At 48.9% G+C, this 24191-nt stretch overlaps 1 protein-coding gene across 1 annotated transcript in view; it reads left to right on the top strand.

Moving 5' to 3' along the window:
• Positions 1 to 24191, top strand: part of LOC144805522 (uncharacterized) — a 186986-nt gene that overhangs the window by 68455 nt on the left and 94340 nt on the right. Inside the window, 1 exon segment of the mRNA XM_078672058.1 lies at positions 5625 to 6257. Within this exon segment, the coding sequence (XP_078528184.1) occupies positions 5625 to 6257 (633 nt within the window).

The following is a 24191-nucleotide window of genomic DNA, read 5'->3' as shown; positions in this document are numbered from 1 at the left end:
TAGTAGTAAGAGTGTGAGAGTTATGTTAGTAGTGTTAGAAGGGTGCTGTCAGTAGTGTTAGAAGAAGAAGCCGGAGGTTTTTTTAACTGCTCAATTTTTAATACTGTCACAAAATAACTTGTATCACTTGCTCATTCAAAGCACTAAACGCTCTCGCTCACCTGCTGGAAGCGCTGCTGATACGCGCTAAATCCAGTCCCCCACCCTCGGGGAATCGCCATCACCGAGAGCGCGCCAAAGGCGGAGCCACGCCCCCTGCGAGGCCACGCCCACCAACCAACTCCTTAAACGCTCTCCTAGCGCATCGTCTCCAGTCACTTGGAACCCTCTGAGGCGGAAAGCCGGAGGTTTTTTTAACTGCTCAATTTTTAATACTGTCACAAAATAACTTGTATCACTTGCTCATTCAAAGCACTAAACGCTCTCGCTCACCTGCTGGAAGCGCTGCTGATACGCGCTAAATCCAGTCCCCCACCCTCGGGGAATCGCCATCACCGAGAGCGCGCCAAAGGCGGAGCCACGCCCCCTGCGAGGCCACGCCCATTACGTCTAGCACAAATGTGTCGACCCCCCCAGCGCAGCGGACGAGCGCAGCGGGAGCGCCGTTTGCGCGCCGAAGGCGCGCCTAAGGCAAGCCCGTCTGCGCCCGTCCGCGCACGACCGGGCCTAGGGCCAGAACCCCTGCCTGATTCCCTTCTCTCAAACATACGGTACTCCCGCAGAGACCTTTTGAGCCTCAGACCTCCTCCGCAGTCCTGTGATTACATCTATAATCCCAAGGGACCCTTCATTAGCTGCCCCTCATGCAAACCAACGCAGCTTACGCTACCCGCGAGACCCAGCAAGCCTGTCACCCTCAACCTTGCCTCTCTGAACTGCCGCTCTCTTCCCAAACACGCGACTCAGATTGCCGACCTCATAGAGGACCATGAAATCGATATATGTTTCCTCACGGAAACGTGGCTCGGCCCTCATTCTCAATCTGACATGGTCTTAGCAACCCCACAGGGCTATTGTATTCAGTCCTTACCCCGTCCTCTAGGTAGAGGAGGAGGGATAGCCATTATCCATCGAGAACACCTCCACTTCAAAACCTACGATGCCCAGGTTACTGACGCAGAAAGCCTGCATTTCTCTGTCACTCTTAACCCAACCACCTCCCTTACAGGACTCCTCATTTATCGCCCTCCCGGCACTCCGGGTCCCTTCATCTGCTCGCTTCTGGACCTAATTACAACCCAAGCCCACGCCTTCTCGAACTACATGATAGTTGGAGACCTGAACATCCACCTGGAAGACCCGGCCAACTCGGTAGCCCTTGATTTGATTCAAGATCTAGCGGCTCTTGACATCCGGTTACTAAACTCCGGAGCCACCCACACCAAGGGCCACCTCTTAGACCCTATACTTACAAACTCGCCTTCAATGTCAGCCAAAGAGGCCTTGCCCCTCCCCTGGACAGACCACTTCATGGTCTCCTTCCAATTACCTGTAACCTCCAAGAAAAACTGCACACCCCCCACTTTTAGCAAGGATAGGACCTGGCCCAGACTCTCCACGGAGGAATGGACTCAGACCCTGGAAAAAAACATCCCTGCTCAGGCAGAAGACCCAAATACCGCAGACAAAAGATTCAGAGACTGGATTACCGCCTCCCTAGACCTTATACTTCCACTCAGAAATAGGGAAAATAAAATCGGCAAACGTGGCTCAGCTCCATGGTACTCCACAGAGCTAAGAGCACTACGCAAAAACTGCAAAAAGGCCGAACGTCTTTGGAGAAAGTCCTGGCAAAATGCCAACAAAGAAGACTACCAGGATGCGGTCAAAATTTACAAAGAGGCTATCAAATCAGCCAAAGCTTCCTACTATACCACACGTATACAAGAAGCATCCAATTCAGCCCGAGAATCTTTTTTAATCGTCAAAGAGCTGACCAAGGTCCCCACCACCTCCTCCTCTAACACACCCAAAGGGGACAGAAGTAACGAATTAGCCCTTTTTTTCAGCGAGAAAATTACCCGTATCCTGGCTTCCCTCCCTCCCTCCAGCCCTCCCAGCCTTACGGAAAGCAGTCCTGTCCCCAAATCGTCTGAAAGCAGCTGTCGTCCTTCGCTTAAGACTTTCCGACCTGTCACCCCCGCAGAGGTTGAGCGAACCCTTGTAAAAATGAAAAGTGGATCGCCCCTGGACCCAGCCCCTATCAGGTTCCTTAAGACAGTAGCCCCAGTAATAGTTCCCACCATTACGGACCTCATCAACTGTTCATTTTTACATGGCATCGTCCCCGACAGCTGGAAAAGTGCGGTGGTCAAAGCACTCATAAAAAAACCCCAGCTGGATCCAGCAGACCTGACCAACTATAGGCCAATATCCCTACTCCCTTGCATTAGTAAAGTCACCGAGAAATTGGTAAATATCCAATTATCCCAGTTCCTTGAGACAAACAAACTGCTCAAACAATCCCAGACCGGATTTCGCCCAGGCCACGGAACGGACACCGCACTGCTTGCAGTGATTGAAGAGGCAAGGGGCTTACTAGACTCAGGAGGATCAGTGGCAGTGATCCTCCTGGATCTAAGTGCAGCCTTCGATACGGTCAACCACCGTGTCCTTCTGAGCAGACTGGCGAAAGCAGGACTTACCGGGACAGCTATCGGATGGATCGAATCCTATCTTACAGGACGCACCTTTCAAGTCTGGGATGACAGTCACCACTCATCCACCCTCCCACTCACCAGCGGCGTGCCTCAGGGCTCCTCCCTGAGCCCCACGCTTTTTAATGTCTATATGGCCCCCCTCGAGGACGTGGTAACACCATTTAACATCAAAATGGTGAGTTACGCCGATGACACCCAACTGGTCGTCTCCCTGTCCCAGCTGATTGACCATCCGGAAAACTTGACTAACTGCCTCATAAACATCCACAACTGGATGAACGAATCATCTTTGAAATTGAATGGGACAAAGACAGAGGTAATGTTACTCGGTAATCAATGGACATCTATCCCCCCCACGATATGGCCCGACGTGTTCGGTGAAATCCCCCCCCCCAACTCTGAAATCAAAACACTCGGGGTGTGGCTAGAGCCACAACTCACAATGAAGACCCAGGCTACCAAAACCTCGGGCACATGTTTTGGGCTCATGCGTAAGACTCGTAAAATCCTGCCCCTACTCCCTCCCATGTCCAGAAAGCTCCTTATCCAGGGCCTAGTGCTGTCCCGCTTAGACTATAGCAATCTAGTCTATCTGGGTGCCCCTGAGGCTACCATCGCGAAACTCCAGCGGACACAGATCGCGGCAGCACGTATGATCACCAACACCTCCTCCAGAACATCTGCCAAGCCAGCCCTTAAAACCCTGCACTGGCTCCCGGTTCGCCAAAGGGTGCACTTTAAAGCAATGTGTATCACACACAAGCTCTACAACGGTTCCGGCCCGGCGATCCTCAGCAACATGATTACACCCTATACAGCAACCAGAGTGCTACGATCGCAAAATGAGAATCGAGTCCACGTTCCCAGATTCAAAAAAGTCCGCACGGGAGGCCGCCAATTCTCCGTTCAGGCGGCCAAAGGCTGGAACGCACTCCCCCTGGCCCTCAGACTGGAATCCAATTTCCTTGCGTTCCGAAAAAAACTTAAGACCCACTTGTTTCCCAAGTAACACCCTTCGACTACCTTCCGTCTCAATAGGTTCAAGTTACATAGCGCGGGGATACCCTTGGGTCACCAGGCGCTGTAGAAATCGCTAAAATAAAAAATAAATAAATAAATGTGCTTTCAGTAGTATTACAGGAATGTGAGAGTGCTGGTAGTAGTTTCAGAAGAGTGGCATGCTGTTAGTAGTATTAAGAGTGTGAGAGTGATGTTAGTAGTATTAGTAGAGTGCTGTCTGTAGTATCAGAAGAGTGCTTTGCTTTCAGTAGTATTAAGAGTGTGAGGGTGATGTTAGTAGTATTAGAAGAGTGCTGTCAGTAGTGTTAGAAGAGTGGTGTGCTTTCAGTAGTATTACAGGAGTGTGAGAGTGCTGGTAGTAGTTTCAGAAGAGTGACATGCTGTTAGGAGTATTAAGAGCGTGAGAGTGATGTTAGTAGTATTAGAAGAGTGGCATGCTGTCAGTAGTATTAAGAGTGTGAGAGTGATGTTAGTAGTATTAGAATGAGGAGTTCTGTCAGTAGTATTAGAAGAGTGGTATGCTTTCAGTCGTATTACAGTAGTGTCAGAGTGCTGATAGTAGTATCAGAAGAGTGGCATGCTGTTAGTAGTATTAAGAGTGTGAGAATGATGTTAGTAGTATTAGAAGAGTGCTGTCTGTAGTATCAGAAGAGTGGTTTGCTGTCAGTAGTAAGAGTGTGAGAGGGATGTTAGTAGTATTAGAAGAGTGCTGTCAGTAGTGTTGGAATAGTGGTGTGCTTTCACTAGTATTGCAAGAATGTGAGAGGGCTGGTAGTAGTTTCAGAAGAGTGGCATGCTGTAAGTAGTATTAAGAGTGTGAGAGTGATGTTAGTAGTATTAGTAGAGTGCTCTCTGTAGTATCAGAAGAGTGCTTTGCTGTCAGTAGTATTAAGAGTGTGAGGGTGATGTTAGTAGTATTAGAAGAATGCTGTCTGTAGTATCAGAAGAGTGGTTTGCTGTTAGTAGTATTAAGAGTGTGAGAGTAATGTTAGTAGTATTAGTAGAGTGCTGTCTGTAGTATCAGAAGAGTGCTTTGCTGTCAGTAGTATTAAGAGTGTGAGGGTGATGTTAGTAGTATTAGAAGAGTGCTGTCAGTAGTGTTAGAAGAGTGGTGTGCTTTCAGTGGTATTACTGTAGTGTGAGAGTGCTGATAGTAGTATCAGAAGAGTGGCATGCTGTTAGTAGTATTACGAGTGTGAGAATGATGTTAGTAGTATCAGAAGAGTGGTTTGCTGTTAGTAGTATTAAGAGTGTGAGAATGATGTTAGTAGTATTAGAAGAATGCTGTCTGTAGTATCAGAAGAGTGGTTTGCTGTCAGTAGTATTACAGTAGTGTGAGAGTGCTGATAGTAGTATCAGAAGAGTAGCATTTAGTTAGTAGTATTAAGAGTGTGAGAATGATGTTAGTAGTACTAGAAGAGTGCTGTCTGTAGTATCAGAAGAGTGGTTTGCTGTGAGTATTGTTAAGAGTGTGAGAGTGATGTTAGTAGTGTTAGAAGAGTGCTGTCAGTAGTGTTAGAAGAGAGGTGTGCTTTCGGTAATATTACGGGAGTGTGATAGTGCTGGTAGTAGTATCAGAAGAGTGGCATGCTGTTAGTAGTATTAAAAGTGTGAGAGTGATGTTAGTAGTATTATAAGTGCTGTCTGTAGTATCAGAAGAGTGGCATGCTGTCAGTAGTATTAAGAGTGTACGAGTGATGTTAGTAGTATTAGCAGAGTGATGTCTGTAGTATCAGAATAGTGGTTTGCTATTAAGAGTGTGAGAGTGATGTTAGTAGTGTTAGAATGGTGCTGTCAGTAGTGTTAGAAGAGTGGTTTGCTGTCAGTAGTATTAAAAGAGTGTGAGAATGCCGTTAGTATTTGAAGAGTGTGACAGTGCTGTCAGTAGTATTAGTAGAGTGACGTGCTTTCAGTGGTATCAGAAGAGTGTGAGTGCTATTGTAGTATTAGAAGAGTAGCTGACAAGGGTGGCGCCACGGTAATACAGAGCAAGGAACAATATGATAACGAATGCACGCGACTTCTGAGAGATCATCGAAATTACGAGATCCTCCGAGAAGACCCAACTGAGAAAATAAGAACAAATATCAACACAATGGTAGAGGAAGCTTTGGCCCACAATTGGATTACGAAAAAGGAAGGGGAATTCTTATGCCAAAAAAATCCAAAGACTCCCTACCTGTACACATTGCCAAAGATCCACAAAAGTCTACACAACCCACCAGGACGCCCCATAGTCTCAGGGATCGGATCAATCCTGGAACCTGTCTCCAAATTCGCAGACGCATTCTTAAGACCAATGGTCCAACGGACATCCGCGTACCTAAAGGACACAAAAGATGTGTTGAACCTACTTGAAGACCAGACTTTCGATCCCAACACTCAGCTTTTAATTAGCTGTGATGTGGAAAGTCTCTACACGAGTCTGCCACACCAAGAAACCCTTACAATCATTGAGGATGTCCTCTTCGAGGAGGAATGGGACTACCAGACTCCGCGCAATGTAATTATGGAGTGTTGTTCATTGGCATTGAAAGAAAACTTCTTTGAGTATGAGGGCACCATATACCTCCAGAAGTACGGGACCAGCATGGGGAGCACTTTTGCTCCCAGCATAGCTGGTCTCTATGTACACCATCTGGAGGTCACCAGGATACTGAACCAAAGAAACCCCTTCAGGAATAACATCAAAACCTGGACGAGGTACATCGATGATATCCTGATCATCTGGGATGGAGATGAAAGGATCTCCAAACAATTCTTAACATGGTTGAACTTACAGGACGATTTCCTTAAGTTCACAAGTACTACCTCGAACAGTAATCTAGTTTTCCTAGATTTAAACATCTTTCCAAAAGATGGTAGGCTGATGACTACCACACACTTTAAGAGCACCTCAAAAAACTGTCTGCTAATGTACCAGAGTTTCCACCCAAACATCTGCGGGACAACTTGCCCTATGGTCAGTTCCTCCGACTTCGAAGGAACTGCACAGAGATCAGCAATTTCTAACTCCAATCAAAAGACCTACGGAAGAAGTTGGAAACACGCCAATATCCTAAAACAATCATTGACCAGGCATACAAAAGAGCAAGGAATAACTGCAGAGAAAGCCTTCTCGAGGAGAAAATTCAGAAAGAGGAAGAGTGAAGACCAATTTGTGTAACCACATACAACACAAGCTCAAATCAGGTGACAAAGATCATCAACAAGAATTGGAGGATCTTGAACAGTGGCAACCTCCAATTACCAAAACCAATCTTCTCACACAAAAAAGCACAGAGCATAAGAGACATTCTGGTACATACAAGACCAAAAACTGACCGACACAACCTCGTGAGAAACCCTAACTTCACACAAGGCCACCACCCTTGTGGCAATTGTAAGGTCTGCTGTCTGACCAAGAAAAGTACAAAACTCACCTTCAACAATGGCACCACGTGGGAACAGAGAAGTTTCAGCAATTGCAACAGCTCAAATGTCGTGTATCTCATCAGGTGCCCATGTAACTTGGAATATGTGGGCATGACCAGTCGGGCCATAAAGATAAGGATAGGAGAGCACAAAAGCACCATCAAATGCAAGAAATCCAGCATAAAACTGACCAACCATTTTCTAGAAATCGGCCACAAAGCTGAGGACGTTTCCTGGACAATAATTGAATTGGTCGCAAAAGAAGAACACCTCCTAGAAAAAGAACAGAGGTGGGTGTTCCGTATCAAGTCTAACAAAAACGGGCTGAATGATGATATACCTTCGGGCCGATTATGAGGGTCCGTACGAAACCAAACTTGTAAAGTCCCTCCACTCTGCAAAGAACCTGCTTAAGAACTTCATGGAGAACCTGTGAACTATTAACAAGCTCCAGCTTATGTCTGTACGATACCCACTGGAGAAGTATATACCAGAAACAAACATCTGCTAATTTAGATTCTGAGCAGTATTAATCACAATCTCTGTTCATACAATCCCTCCGATATTGTGCCCCATCACGACATCAGTCTATGTGGATATTTGAACTTTTGAAATATATTCCCTTTCGTAGTACTTTCTATTAAAAATAACCCACAAAGTGAAGTTAATATATTCGTTACACCAGAACAAGGGAAATAATAGGAATCCAAAAGTAACATTTTCGTTATGTGAACGAACACAGAAAGGAAATAAAAGAAATACTTCTGAAAAATTGGACTAACCAGGAAGTGTCCCGCGGTAAGCGGCCATTTTGGGTTAGCGCACCAGTGTCTGAAAATGCCAGACGGTGATCACACTGCAACTCGAGGATTCTCTTTATAAAGATGACAGCCGCGTGAAGCTGGTGTTTCCTCGGAGCGTCACGAGGGTGGGATTAAGGCAGTGCACACATGCGGTAACGTAAGTAGGAGACTTTGACCAAAAGTCTGAAAAATCTGGTCTACTCAAGCAACGAGGTAAACACAGACTTCTGAATAACGTAATTGATGGGAGGGTGCGGCTTTATTTATTCTTTCAGTTGACCGCGTTGAAAACCCTCGGTTTTGCCGGCTCATGAGGCACGCTACTTATACCTGAAAAGTATGTATATCTATGTTTCTTTTGATTCATCTCCCTCTTGCAATCGCAACTCGAAAAACGAGTAACTCGATCGCAAAAAAACGTTCTCTTCGTATCTCAGGACACTCACTTAACGGGTTCCTTTTTATATGTATTGAGTCACAACTGTGTGTGTTAATGTCAAGATCCTGTGTTTTTCTTCACATTTGACAGGCTCCAAGGAAGGAGCAAACAACCATTGGCAAGAAATTGTTGCACAAACCTATTGCCTTTTCCTATGCAGCTCAATGTATATGCATTGTAAATAGTTACCTCATAAATAATGGTAACATGGACAAAATGAGGACGCTGTGAACTATGTGCTATATTGATATGTTCATAGTCTCTCTCCCCTTTTTTTCCCTTTTCTCTTACAGAGACCAATGTGTCAGTATTTTCAAATAATTTTGGGAGAAAATATTTTTACTACGCTTTACCTAGGGCCAACTCATGCCCTGAAGCCCAAACTGACAGCTAATTTTTGCTACCAGTTTGTAGGAGTCTAGGCTTATAACTTTAGAACTGAGTATCTTTCAGTAGGGACCATCAGAGGTCCTGATGAGCAGGCAGTAGGGGACTGCCTGCGAAACATGTCGACATGGTAGCCAGCTAATAGCTCTACCACACAACCCCTTTTTTAACATTCCCAGCCAGAGAAGCGAATAAAATATATTTTTCTACTAGCCAGGGAATTTTTGACCTTTTACTCACATAATTAGGTCCCTACACTTCACTGACATCACCAACACTGCACCAACACATAGCCTTCTGTCACAAAAACAGTGCTCCCACGTAATCCGTAGGTCGTAGCACGCCCCGCCCTGTAGAGGGACGGGAAGACCCCAATGATGAAGCACGTGTGAGGGGTATTTTAAAAGCACATAGTGCCCTCGTCTCACCAATCTGAGAGAGAGCCCAACACCGCACTTAAAATTTACTAAAACCCTAAAAATTTACAAATTTATCGCCAACACACATTGATAGAATCTTTTTGTTTGAATGAATCTGCAAGGAGGGTGATTCTATCATTTCCTCTGTACTTCCCTTATTGTTTTGGAGTGTTCTCCTCCTTGGCCTAGCCTGCCTTCCTCTTCTGCTGTCGTCTTACTTGTGACTGGCACCAGGAAGACCCATTCTGGGGGCAACGTGGCGCTACAGAAATCTTTTTAACATAACATAACATTTGCATGTTGCAGTTTGGGCAGGTGTGTGATGCCCGCATGCTAGGATCCTGCTCTTGCAGCTTCTGAGCCTTTAGGGCTGAGGTGGTGACCTCGCATGACCATAGCACGTTACACCTCACAGACTGGAGAAAACTCAGCCACCAGCCCCGTCCTCAACCTACAAGCCTGCCTGCATAGCACGGTACACCACACAGACCATTCAAAACTAAGCCATCATCCTCATCCTCAACCCACCAGCCTGCATGGATAACACGTTACACCTCACAGACCTTACAAAACTCAGCCAACAGCCTCGTCCTTAACGTACCAGCCTGCATGCATAGCACGTTACACCTCAAAGACCTTACAAAACTCAGCCACTAGTCTCGTCCTCAACCTACCAGCCTGCATGCACAGCACGTTACACCTCACTGACCTTACAAAACTCAGCCACCAGCCTCATCCTCAACCCACCAGTCTGCATGCATAGCATGTTACACCTCACAGACCTTACAAAGACCAGCCACCAGTCTCATCCTTAACCCACCAGCCTGCATGCATAGCACGTTACACCTCACAGACCTTACAAAACTCAGCCACCAGTCTCATCCTCAACCCACCAGCCTGCATGCAGAGCACGTTACACCTCACAGACCTTACAAAACTCTGCCACCAACCTCATCCTCAACCCACCAGCCTGCATGTATAGCACGTTACACCTCACATACCTTACAAAGACCAGCCACCAGCCTCATCCTCAAACCACCATCCTGCATGCATAGCACGTTACACCTCACAGACCTTACAAAGACCAGCCACCAGTCTCATCCTCAACCCACCAGCCTGCATGCATAGGACGTTACACCTCACTGACCGTACAAAACTCAGCCACCAGCCTCATCCTCAACCTACCAGTCTGCATGCATAGCACGTTACACCTCACGGACCTTACAAAGACCAGCCACCAGTCTCATCCTTAACCCACCAGCCTGCATGCATAGCACGTTACACCTCACAGACCTTACAAAACTCAGCCACCAGCCACCAGCCTCATCCTCAACCCACCAGCCTGCATGCATAGGACGTTACAACTTACAGACCTTACAAAGACCAGCCATAAGTCTCATCCACAACCCACCAGCCTCCATGCATAGCAGGTTACACCTCACATACCTTACAAACCTCAGCCACCAGTCTCATCCTCAACCCACCAGCCTGCATGCAGAGCATGTTACACCTCACAGACCGTACAAAACTCTGCCACCAACCTCATCCTCAACCCACCAGCCTGCATGCATAGCACGTTACACCTCACATACCTTACAAAGACCAGCCACCAGCCTCATCCTCAAACCACCATCCTGCATGCATAGCACGTTACACCTCACAGACCTTACAAAGACCAGCCACCAGTCTCATCCTCAACCCACCAGCCTGCATGCATAGCACGTTACATCTCACAGACCTTACAAAGACCAGCCACCAGTCTCATCCTCAACCCACCAGCCTGCATGCATAGCACGTTACACCTCACAGACCTTACAAAGACCAGCCACCAGTCTCATCCTCAACCCACCAGCCTGCATGCATAGGACGTTACACCTCACTGACCTTACAAAACTCAGCCAACAGCCTCATCCTCAACCTACCAGCCTGGATGCATAGCACGTTACACCTTACTGACCTTACAAAACTCAGGCAACAGCCTCATCCTCAACCTACCAGTCTGCATGCATAGCACGTTACACCTCACAGACCTTACAAAGACCAGCCACCAGTCTCATCCTTAACCCACCAGCCTGCATGCATAGCAGGTTACACCTCACAGACCTTACAAATCTCAGCCACCAGCCTCATCCTCAACCCACCAGCCTGCATGCATAGGACGTTACACCTCACAGACTTTACAAAGACCAGCCATAAGTCTCGTCCTCAACCCACCAGCCTGCATGCATAGCAGGTTACACCTCACAGACCTTACAAAACTCAGCGACATACGTCGTTCTCATCCTTCCAGCCTGCGTGCATAGCATGTTACACCTCACAGACCTTACAAAACTAAGCCACCAGCCTCATCCTCAACCCACCAGCCTGCATGAACAGCACATTACACCTCACAGACCTTACAAAACTAAGCCACCAGCCTCATCCTCAACCCACCAGCCTGCATGCATAGCACGTTACACCTCACAGACCTTACAAACCTCAGCCACCAGTCTCATCCTCAACCCACCAGCCTGCATGCATAGCATGTTACACCTTACAGACCTTACGAAACTCAGGCACCAGTCTCATCCTCAACCTACCAGCCTGCATGCATAGCACGTTACACCTCACAGACCTTACGAAACGCAACCACCAGCCTCATCCTCAACCTACCAGCCTGCATGCATAGCACGTTACACCTCACATACCTTACAAAGACCAGCTACCAGCCTCATCCTCATACCACCATCCTGCATGCATAGTACGTTACACCTCACAGACCTTACAAAGACCAGCCACCAGTCTCATCCTCAACCCACCAGCCTGGATGCATAGCACGTTACACCTCACTGACCTTACAAAACTCAGCCAACAGCCTCATCCTCAACCTACCAGTCTGCATGCATAGCACGTTAGACCTCGCAGACCTTACAAAGACCAGCCACCAGTCTCATCCTTAACCCACCAGCCTGCATGCATAGCACGTTACACCTCACAGACCTTACAAATCTCAACCACCAGCCTCATCCTAAACCCACCAGCCTGCATGCATAGGACGTTACACCTCACAGACCTTACAAAGACCAGCCATCAGTCTCATCCTCAACCCACCAGCCTGCATGCATAGCAGGTTACACCTCACAGACCTTACAAAACTCAGCGACATACGTCGTTCTCATCCTTCCAGCCTGCATGCATAGCATGTTACACCTCACAGACCTTACAAATCTCAGACACCAGCCTCATCCTCAACCTACCAGCCTGCATGCATAGCACGTTACACCTCACACCCTTACGAATCTCAGCCACCAGCCTCATTCTCCACCTAGCAGCCTGCATGCATAGCACGTTACACCTCACAGACCTTACTAAACTCAGCCACCAGCCTCATCCTCAACCAACCAGCCTGCTTGCATAGCACGTTACACCTCACAGACCTTACGAAACGCAGCCACCAGTCTCATCCTTAACCCACCAGCCTGCATGCAGAGCACGTTACACCTCACAGACCTTACAAAACTCAGCCACCAGTCTCATCCTCAACCCACCAGCCTGCATGCATAGCATGTTACACCTTACAGACCTTACGAAACTCAGCCACCAGCCTCATCCTCAACCCACCAGCCTGCGTGCATAGCACGTTACACCCACAGACCTTACAAAACTCAGCCACCAGCCTCATCCTCAACCCACCAGCCTGCATGCAGAGCACGTTACACCTCACAGACCTTACAAAACTCAGCCACCAGTCTCATCCTCAACCCACCAGCCTGCATGCATACTGTGTTACACCTTACAGACCTTACGAAACTCAGCCACCAGCCTCATCCTCAACCTACCAGCCTGCATGCATAGCACGTTACACCTCACAGACCTTACGAAACGCAGCCACCAGCTTATCCTCAACCTTCCAGCCTGCATGCATAGCACGTTACACCTCACATACCTTACAAAACTCAGCCACCAGCCACCAGACTCATCCTCAACCCACCAGCCTGCATGCATAGCACGTTACACCTCACATACCTTACAAAGACCAGCCACCAGCCTCATCCTCATACCACCATCCTGCATGCATAGCACGTTACACCTCACAGACCTTACAAAGACCAGCCACCAGTCTCATCCTCAACCCACCAGCCAGCATGCATAGCACGTTACACCTCACATACCTTACAAACCTCAGCCACCAGTCTCATCCTCAACCCACCAGCCTGCATGCATAGCATGTTACACCTCACAGACCTTTCAAAGACCAGCCACCAGTCTCATCCTCAACCCACCAGCCAGCATGCATAGCACGTTACACCTCACATACCTTACAAACCTCAGCCACCAGTCTCATCCTCAACCCACCAGCCTGCATGCAGAGCACGTTACACCTCACAGACCTTTCAAAACTCTGCCACCAACCTCATCCTCATCCCACCAGCCTGCATGCATAGCACGTTACACCTCACATACCTTACAAAGACCAGCCACCAGCCTCATCCTCAAACCACCATCCTGCATGCATAGCACGTTACACCTCACAGACCTTACAAAGACCAGCCACCAGTCTCATCCTCAACCCACCAGCCTGCATGCATAGCACGTTACACCTCACAGACCTTACAAAGACCAGCCACCAGTCCCATCCTCAACCCACCAGCCTGCATGCATAGCACGTTACACCTCACAGACCTTACAAAGACCAGCCACCAGTCTCATCCTCAATCCACTAGCCTGCATGCATAGGACGTTACACCTCACAGACCTTACAAACCTCAGCCAACAGCCTCATCCTCAACCTACCAGCCTGCATGCATAGCACGTTACACCTCACATACCTTACAAAACTCAGCCAACAGCCTCATCCTCAACCTACCAGTCTGCATGCATAGCACGTTACACCTCACAGACCTTACAAAGACCAGCCACCAGTCTCATCCTTAACCCACCAGCCTGCATGCATAGCACGTTACAACTCACAGACCTTACAAAGACCAGCCATAAGTCTCATCCACAACCCACCAGCCTGCATGCATAGCAGGTTACACCTCACAGACCTTACAAAACTCAGCGACATACGTCGTTCTCATCCTTCCAGCCTGCATGCATAGCATGTTACACCTCACAGACCTTACAAAACTAAGCCACCAGCCTCATCCTCCACCCAGCAAACTGCCTGCATAGCAGGTTACACCTCACAGACCTTACAAAACTCAGTCACCAGCCTCATCCTCATAGCACGTTACACCTCACTGACCTTACAAAACTCAGCGACACACGTCGTTCTCATCCTTCCAGCCTGCATGCATAGCACGTTACACCTCACAGACCTTACAAAACTCATCCACCAGCCTCATTCTCAACCTACCAGCCTGCATGCATAGCACGTTATACCTCACAGACCTTACGAATCTCAGCCACCAGCCTCATCCTCAACCTACCAGCCTGCATGCATAGCAGTTTGAAACTCACAGACCTTACAAAGACCAGCCACCAGTCTCATCCTTAACCCACCAGCCTGCATGCATAGCACGTTACACCTCACAGACCTTACAAAGACCAGCCACCAGTCTCATCCTTAACCCACCAGCCTTCATGCATAGCACGTTACACCCACAGACCTTACAAAACTCTGCCACCAGTCTCATCCTCAACCCACCAGCCAGCATGCATAGCACGTTACACCTCACATACCTTACAAACCTCAGCCACCAGTCTCATCCTCAACCCACCAGCCTGCATGAATAGCACGTTACAACTCACAGACCTTACAAAGACCAGCCACCAGTCTCATCCTCAACCCACCAGCCTGCATGCATAGCACGTTACACCTCACATACCTTACAAACCTCAGCCACCAGTCTCATCCTCAACCCACCAGCCTGCATGCAGAGCACGTTACACCTCACAGACCGTACAAAACTCTGGCACCAACCTCATCCTCAACCCACCAGCCTGCATGCATAGCACGTTACACCTCACATACCTTACAAAGACCAGCCACCAGCCTCATCCTTAAACCACCATCCTGCATGCATAGCACGTTACACCTCACAGACCTTACAAAGACCAGCCACCAGTCTCATCCTCAACCCACCAGCCTGCATGCATAGCACGTTACACCTCACAGACCTTACAAAGACCAGCCACCAGTCTCATCCTCAACCCACCAGCCTGCATGCATAGCACGTTACACCTCACAGACCTTACAAAGACCAGCCACCAGTCTCATCCTCAACCCACCAGCCTGCATGCATAGGACGTTACACCTCACTGACCTTACAAAACTCAGCCAACAGCCTCATCCTCAACCTACAAGCCTGGATGCATAGCACGTTACACCTCACTGACCTTACAAAACTCAGGCAACAGCCTCATCCTCAACCTAACAGTCTGCATGCATAGCACGTTACACCTCACAGACCTTACAAAGACCAGCCACCAGTCTCATCCTTAACCCACCTGCCAGCATGCATAGCACGTTACACCTCACAGACCTTACAAAGACCAGCCATAAGTCTCATCCACAACCCACCAGCCTGCATGCATAGCAGGTTACACCTCACAGACCTTACAAAACTCAGCGACATACGTCGTTCTCATCCTTCCAGCCTGCATGCATAGCATGTTACACCTCACAGACCTTACAAAACTAAGCCACCAGCCTCATCCTCAACCCACCAGCCTGCATGAACAGCCCATTGCACCTCACAGACCTTACAAAACTAAGCCACCAGCCTCATCCTCCACCCAGCAAACTGCCTGCATAGCAGGTTACACCTCACAGACCTTACAAAACTCAGTCACCAGCCTCATCCTCATAGCACGTTACACCTCACTGACCTTACAAAACTCAGCCAACAGCCTCATCCTCAACCTACAAGCCTGGATGCATAGCACGTTACACCTCACTGACCTTACAAAACTCAGGCAACAGCCTCATCCTCAACCTAACAGTCTGCATGCATAGCACGTTACACCTCACAGACCTTACAAAGACCAGCCACCAGTCTCATCCTTAACCCACCAGCCTGCATGCATAGCACGTTACACCTCACAGACCTTACAAATCTCAACCACCAGCCTCATCCTCAACCCACCAGCCTGCATGCATAGGACGTTACACCTCACAGACTTTACAAAGACCAGCCTCATCCTCAACCCACCAGCCTGCATGCATAGCAGGTTACACCTCACAGACCTTACAAAACTAAGCCACCAGCCTCATCCTCAACCCACCAGCCTGCATGAACAGCACATTACACCTTACAGACCTTACAAAACTAAGCCACCAGCCTCATCCTCCACCCAGCAAACTGCCTGCATAGCAGGTTACACCTCACAGACCTTACAAAACTCAGTCACCAGCCTCATCCTCATAGCACGTTACACCTCACTGACCTTACAAAACTCACCGACACACGTCGTTCTCATCCTTCCAGCCTGCATGCATAGCATGCTACACCTCACAGACCTTACAAATCTCAGCCACCAGCCTCATCCTCAACCTTCCAGCCTGCATGCATAGCACATTACACCTCACAGACCTTACAAAACTCAGCCACCAGTCTCATCCTCAACCCACCAGCCTGCATGCATAGCATGTTACACCCACAGACCTTACAAACCTCAGCCACCAGTCTCATCCTCAACCCACCAGCCTGCATGCATAGCATGTTACACCTTACAGACCTTACGAAACTCAGGCACCAGTCTCATCCTCAACCTACCAGCCTGCATGCATAGCACGTTACACCTCACAGACCTTACGAAACGCAACCACCAGCCTCATCCTCAACCTACCAGCCTGCATGCATAGCACGTTACACCTCACATACCTTACAAAACTCAGCCACCAGACTCATCCTCAACCCACCAGCCTGCATGCATAGCAGGTTACACCTCACAGACCTTACAAAGACCAGCCACCAGTCTCATCCTCAACCCACCAGCCAGCATGCATAGCACATTACACCTCACATACCTTACAAACCTCAGCCACCAGTCTCATCCTCAACCCACCAGCCTGCATGCATAGCACGTTATACCTCACAGACCTTACAAAGACCAGCCACCAGTCTCATCCTCAACCCACCAGCCTGCATGCATAGCATGTTACACCTCACATACCTTACAAACCTCCGCCACCAGTCTCATCCTCAACCCACCAGCCTGCATGCAGAGCACGTTACACCTCACAGACCTTTCAAAACTCTGCCACCAACCTCATCCTCAAACCACCAGCCTGCATGCATAGCACGTTACACCTCACATACCTTACAAAGACCAGCCACCAGCCTCATCCTCAAACCACCATCCTGCATGCATAGCACGTTACACCTCACAGACCTTACAAAGACCAGCCACCAGTCTCATCCTCAACCCACCAGCCTGCAGGCATAGCACGTTACACCTCACAGACCTTACAAACACCAGCCACCAGTCTCATCCTCAACCCACCAGCCTGCATGCATAGCACTTTACACCTCACAGACCTTACAAAGACCAGCCACCAGTCTCATCCTCAACCCACCAGCCTGCATGCATAGCACGTTACACCTCACAGACCTTACAAACCTCAGCCACCAGTCTCATCCTCAACCCACCATCCTGCATGCATAGCACGTTACACCTCACACATTACAAACCTCAGCCACCAGTCTCATCCTCATACTACCATCCTGCATGCATAGCACATTACACCTCACAAGCTTACAAAGACAAGCCACCAGTCTCTTCCTCAACCTACCAGCCTGCATGCATAGCACTTTACACCTCACAAGCTTACAAAGACCAGCCACCAGTCACATCCTCAACCTACCAGCCTGCATGCATAGCACGTTACACCTCACAGACCTTACAAAACTCAGCGGCACTCCTCATTCTCAACCTTCCAGCCTGCATGCATAGCACGTTACACCTCACAGATCTTATAAATCTCAGCCACCAGCCTCATCCTCAACCTTCCAGCCTGCATGCAAAGCACGTTACACCTCACATACCGTACAAAAGTCAACCACCAGCCTCATCCTCAACCCATCAGCCTGGATGCATAGCACGTTACACCTCACTGACCTTACAAAACTCAGCCAACAGCCTCATCCTCAACCTACCAGCCTGGATGCATAGCACGTTACACCTCACTGACCGTACAAAACTCAGCCAACAGCCTCATCCTCAACCTACCAGCCTGGATGCATAGCACGTTATACCTCACAGACCATACAAAACTCAGCCAACAGCCTCATCCTCAACCTACCAGTCTGCATGCATAGCACGTTACACCTCACAGACCTTACAAAGACCAGCCACCAGTCTCATCCTTAACCCACCAGCCTGCATGCATAGCACGTTACAACTCACAGACCTTACAAAGACCAGCCATAAGTCTCATCCACAACCCACCAGCCTGCATGCATAGCAGGTTACACCTCACAGACCTTACAAAACTCAGCGACATACGTCGTTCTCATCCTTCCAGCCTGCATGCATAGCATGTTACACCTCACAGACCTTACAAAACTAAGCCACCAGCCTCATCCTCCACCCAGCAAACTGCCTGCATAGCAGGTTACACCTCACAGACCTTACAAAACTCAGTCACCAGCCTCATCCTCATAGCACGTTACACCTCACTGACCTTACAAAACTCAGCGACACACGTCGTTCTCATCCTTCCAGCCTGCATGCATAGCATGTTACACCTCACAGACCTTACAAAACTCAGCCACCAGCCTCATCCTCAACACATAAGCCTGCATGCATAGCACGTTACACCTCACAGACCTTACAAAACTCATCCACCAGCCTCATTCTCAACCTACCAGCCTGCATGCATAGCACGTTATACCTCACAGACCTTACGAATCTCAGCCACCAGCCTCATCCTCAACCTACCAGCCTGCATGCATAGCAGTTTGAAACTCACAGACCTTACAAAGACCAGCCACCAGTCTCATCCTTAACCCACCAGCCTGCATGCATAGCACGTTACACCTCACAGACCTTACAAAGACCAGCCACCAGTCTCATCCTTAACCCACCAGCCTTCATGCATAGCACGTTACACCCACAGACCTTACAAAACTCTGCCACCAGTCTCATCCTCAACCCACCAGCCAGCATGCATAGCACGTTACACCTCACATACCTTACAAACCTCAGCCACCAGTCTCATCCTCAACCCACCAGCCTGCATGAATAGCACGTTACAACTCACAGACCTTACAAAGACCAGCCACCAGTCTCATCCTCAACCCACCAGCCTGCATGCATAGCACGTTACACCTCACATACCTTACAAACCTCAGCCACCAGTCTCATCCTCAACCCACCAGCCTGCATGCAGAGCACGTTACACCTCACAGACCGTACAAAACTCTGGCACCAACCTCATCCTTAACCCACCAGCCTGCATGCATAGCACGTTACACCTCACATACCTTACAAAGACCAGCCACCAGCCTCATCCTTAAACCACCATCCTGCATGCATAGCACGTTACACCTCACAGACCTTACAAAGACCAGCCACCAGTCTCATCCTCAACCCACCAGCCTGCATGCATAGCACGTTACACCTCACAGACCTTACAAAGACCAGCCACCAGTCTCATCCTCAACCCACCAGCCTGCATGCATAGCACGTTACACCTCACAGACCTTACAAAGACCAGCCACCAGTCTCATCCTCAACCCACCAGCCTGCATGCATAGGACGTTACACCTCACTGACCTTACAAAACTCAGCCAACAGCCTCATCCTCAACCTACAAGCCTGGATGCATAGCACGTTACACCTCACTGACCTTACAAAACTCAGGCAACAGCCTCATCCTCAACCTAACAGTCTGCATGCATAGCACGTTACACCTCACAGACCTTACAAAGACCAGCCACCAGTCTCATCCTTAACCCACCTGCCAGCATGCATAGCACGTTACACCTCACAGACCTTACAAAGACCAGCCATAAGTCTCATCCACAACCCACCAGCCTGCATGCATAGCAGGTTACACCTCACAGACCTTACAAAACTCAGCGACATACGTCGTTCTCATCCTTCCAGCCTGCATGCATAGCATGTTACACCTCACAGACCTTACAAAACTAAGCCACCAGCCTCATCCTCAACCCACCAGCCTGCATGAACAGCCCATTGCACCTCACAGACCTTACAAAACTAAGCCACCAGCCTCATCCTCCACCCAGCAAACTGCCTGCATAGCAGGTTACACCTCACAGACCTTACAAAACTCAGTCACCAGCCTCATCCTCATAGCACGTTACACCTCACTGACCTTACAAAACTCAGCCAACAGCCTCATCCTCAACCTACAAGCCTGGATGCATAGCACGTTACACCTCACTGACCTTACAAAACTCAGCCAACAGCCTCATCCTCAACCTAACAGTCTGCATGCATAGCACGTTACACCTCACAGACCTTACAAAGACCAGCCACCAGTCTCATCCTTAACCCACCAGCCTGCATGCATAGCACGTTACACCTCACAGACCTTACAAATCTCAACCACCAGCCTCATCCTCAACCCACCAGCCTGCATGCATAGGACGTTACACCTCACAGACTTTACAAAGACCAGCCTCATCCTCAACCCACCAGCCTGCATGCATAGCAGGTTACACCTCACAGACCTTACAAAACTAAGCCACCAGCCTCATCCTCAACCCACCAGCCTGCATGAACAGCACATTACACCTTACAGACCTTACAAAACTAAGCCACCAGCCTCATCCTCCACCCAGCAAACTGCCTGCATAGCAGGTTACACCTCACAGACCTTACAAAACTCAGTCACCAGCCTCATCCTCATAGCACGTTACACCTCACTGACCTTACAAAACTCACCGACACACGTCGTTCTCATCCTTCCAGCCTGCATGCATAGCATGCTACACCTCACAGACCTTACAAATCTCAGCCACCAGCCTCATCCTCAACCTTCCAGCCTGCATGCATAGCACATTACACCTCACAGACCTTACAAAACTCAGCCACCAGTCTCATCCTCAACCCACCAGCCTGCATGCATAGCATGTTACACCCACAGACCTTACAAACCTCAGCCACCAGTCTCATCCTCAACCCACCAGCCTGCATGCATAGCATGTTACACCTTACAGACCTTACGAAACTCAGGCACCAGTCTCATCCTCAACCTACCAGCCTGCATGCATAGCACGTTACACCTCACAGACCTTACGAAACGCAACCACCAGCCTCATCCTCAACCTACCAGCCTGCATGCATAGCACGTTACACCTCACATACCTTACAAAACTCAGCCACCAGACTCATCCTCAACCCACCAGCCTGCATGCATAGCAGGTTACACCTCACAGACCTTACAAAGACCAGCCACCAGTCTCATCCTCAACCCACCAGCCAGCATGCATAGCACATTACACCTCACATACCTTACAAACCTCAGCCACCAGTCTCATCCTCAACCCACCAGCCTGCATGCATAGCACGTTATACCTCACATACCTTACAAACCTCCGCCACCAGTCTCATCCTCAACCCACCAGCCTGCATGCAGAGCACGTTACACCTCACAGACCTTTCAAAACTCTGCCACCAACCTCATCCTCAAACCACCAGCCTGCATGCATAGCACGTTACACCTCACATACCTTACAAAGACCAGCCACCAGCCTCATCCTCAAACCACCATCCTGCATGCATAGCACGTTACACCTCACAGACCTTACAAAGACCAGCCACCAGTCTCATCCTCAACCCACCAGCCTGCAGGCATAGCACGTTACACCTCACAGACCTTACAAACACCAGCCACCAGTCTCATCCTCAACCCACCAGCCTGCATGCATAGCACTTTACACCTCACAGACCTTACAAAGACCAGCCACCAGTCTCATCCTCAACCCACCAGCCTGCATGCATAGCACGTTACACCTCACAGACCTTACAAACCTCAGCCACCAGTCTCATCCTCAACCCACCATCCTGCATGCATAGCGTGTTACACCTCACACATTACAAACCTCAGCCACCAGTCTCATCCTCATACTACCATCCTGCATGCATAGCACATTACACCTCACAAGCTTACAAAGACAAGCCACCAGTCTCTTCCTCAACCTACCAGCCTGCATGCATAGCACTTTACACCTCACAAGCTTACAAAGACCAGCCACCAGTCACATCCTCAACCTACCAGCCTGCATGCATAGCACGTTACACCTCACAGACCTTACAAAACTCAGCGGCACTCCTCATTCTCAACCTTCCAGCCTGCATGCATAGCACGTTACACCTCACAGATCTTATAAATCTCAGCCACCAGCCTCATCCTCAACCTTCCAGCCTGCATGCAAAGCACGTTACACCTCACATACCGTACAAAAGTCAACCACCAGCCTCATCCTCAACCCATCAGCCTGGATGCATAGCACGTTACACCTCACTGACCTTACAAAACTCAGCCAACAGCCTCATCCTCAACCTACCAGCCTGGATGCATAGCACGTTACACCTCACTGACCGTACAAAACTCAGCCAACAGCCTCATCCTCAACCTACCAGCCTGGATGCATAGCACGTTATACCTCACAGACCATACAAAACTCAGCGGCACGCCCCGTTCTCCACCTACGAGCCTGCATGCATAGCACGGTACACCTCACAGACCTTAGAAAACTCATCGGCACGCCTCGTTCTCCACCTACCAGCCTGCATGCATAGCAGGTTATACCCCACAGACCTTACACAACTCAGCCACCAGCCTCATCCTCATATCACGTTACAACTCACAGACCTTACAAAACTCAGCGGCACGCCTCGTTCTCAACCTTCCCGCCTGCATGCATATCACGTTACACCTCACAGTCCTTACAAATCTCAGCCACCAGCCTCATCCTCAACTTACCAGCCTACATGCATAGCGTGTTACACCTCACAGACCTTAAAAATCCCAGCCACCCGTCTTATCCTCAACCTACCAGCCTGCATGCATAGCACGTTATACCTCACAGACCTTACAAAACTCAACCACCAGCCTCGTCCTTAATGTACCAGCCTGCATTCATAGCACGTTACACCTCACTGACCTTACAAAACTAAGCCACCAGCCTCATCCTCAACCCACCAGCCTCATGCATAACACGTTACTCCTCACAGACCTTACAAAACTCAGCCACCAGCCTCATCCTCAACCGACCAGCCTCATGCATAGCACGTTACTCCTCACAGACCTTACAAAACTCAGCCACCAGCCTCATCCTCAACCTACCAGCCTGCATACATAGCACGTTACACCTCACAGACCTTTAAAACTCAGCCACCAGTCTCATCCTCAACCTACCAGCCTGCATGTATATTACGTTATGCCTCAAAGAGCTCTATTGACTGCCTATCTGAAAATAAGCACCAGCCTTATGTACCTCATCAACATCTTCTACTTGCATAAACCTGCCAGACATCTCTGTTCAGTCAGACTCCTACTTGCCCTCCTCCTCCTTCAGACACAGGACCAGATCCAAAGTTTGTGCCTCATCCCATCTCGCTGATAAAGCCTGGGACGAACTGCCCTTGTACGTCAGCTCTTGAATTCCCCAAGAAGCGGAAACCCTGCCTCTTCCCTTAGCCCCGAGCCTGGCTCGGCCCATATAACTCCAGCTTTGTTGGCAGTATACCCTCCATGGTTACTTGTGTGCTGTACACATAACATAACTAACGTAACATGGGATACCACAACACAACCTAACACAATACAACACAACATAACATAACATAACAACATGGCATTCTTCTGTGCATGGCACAGCATAACATAGTGCAACACAATATAATATAACACAGCACAGCATAACAACATGACATAACACAACTGAACTAACATAACTTTGCACATGCAGGGATATGAATTTGATAAAGTCAGTGAGGGGAACAGGAGCAGTCCCTGTGGCAGGGAAGTGGTAACTGCCCCTAATTCTTGTCTTATTGACCATGGCAAACCCCTGCAGTCATGTGGAAGCAGGATGGTTACGAGACATTATTTATTCCACAGAGAGTATAATGATGAACACTGTCT

Source organism: Lissotriton helveticus, assembly GCF_964261635.1.
Source record: "Lissotriton helveticus chromosome 1_1 unlocalized genomic scaffold, aLisHel1.1 SUPER_1_unloc_13, whole genome shotgun sequence".
NCBI lineage: Eukaryota > Metazoa > Chordata > Amphibia > Caudata > Salamandridae > Lissotriton > Lissotriton helveticus.
The sequence above is the reverse complement of the archived record's forward strand: the minus strand, read 5'-3'. Positions and strand labels throughout refer to the sequence as shown.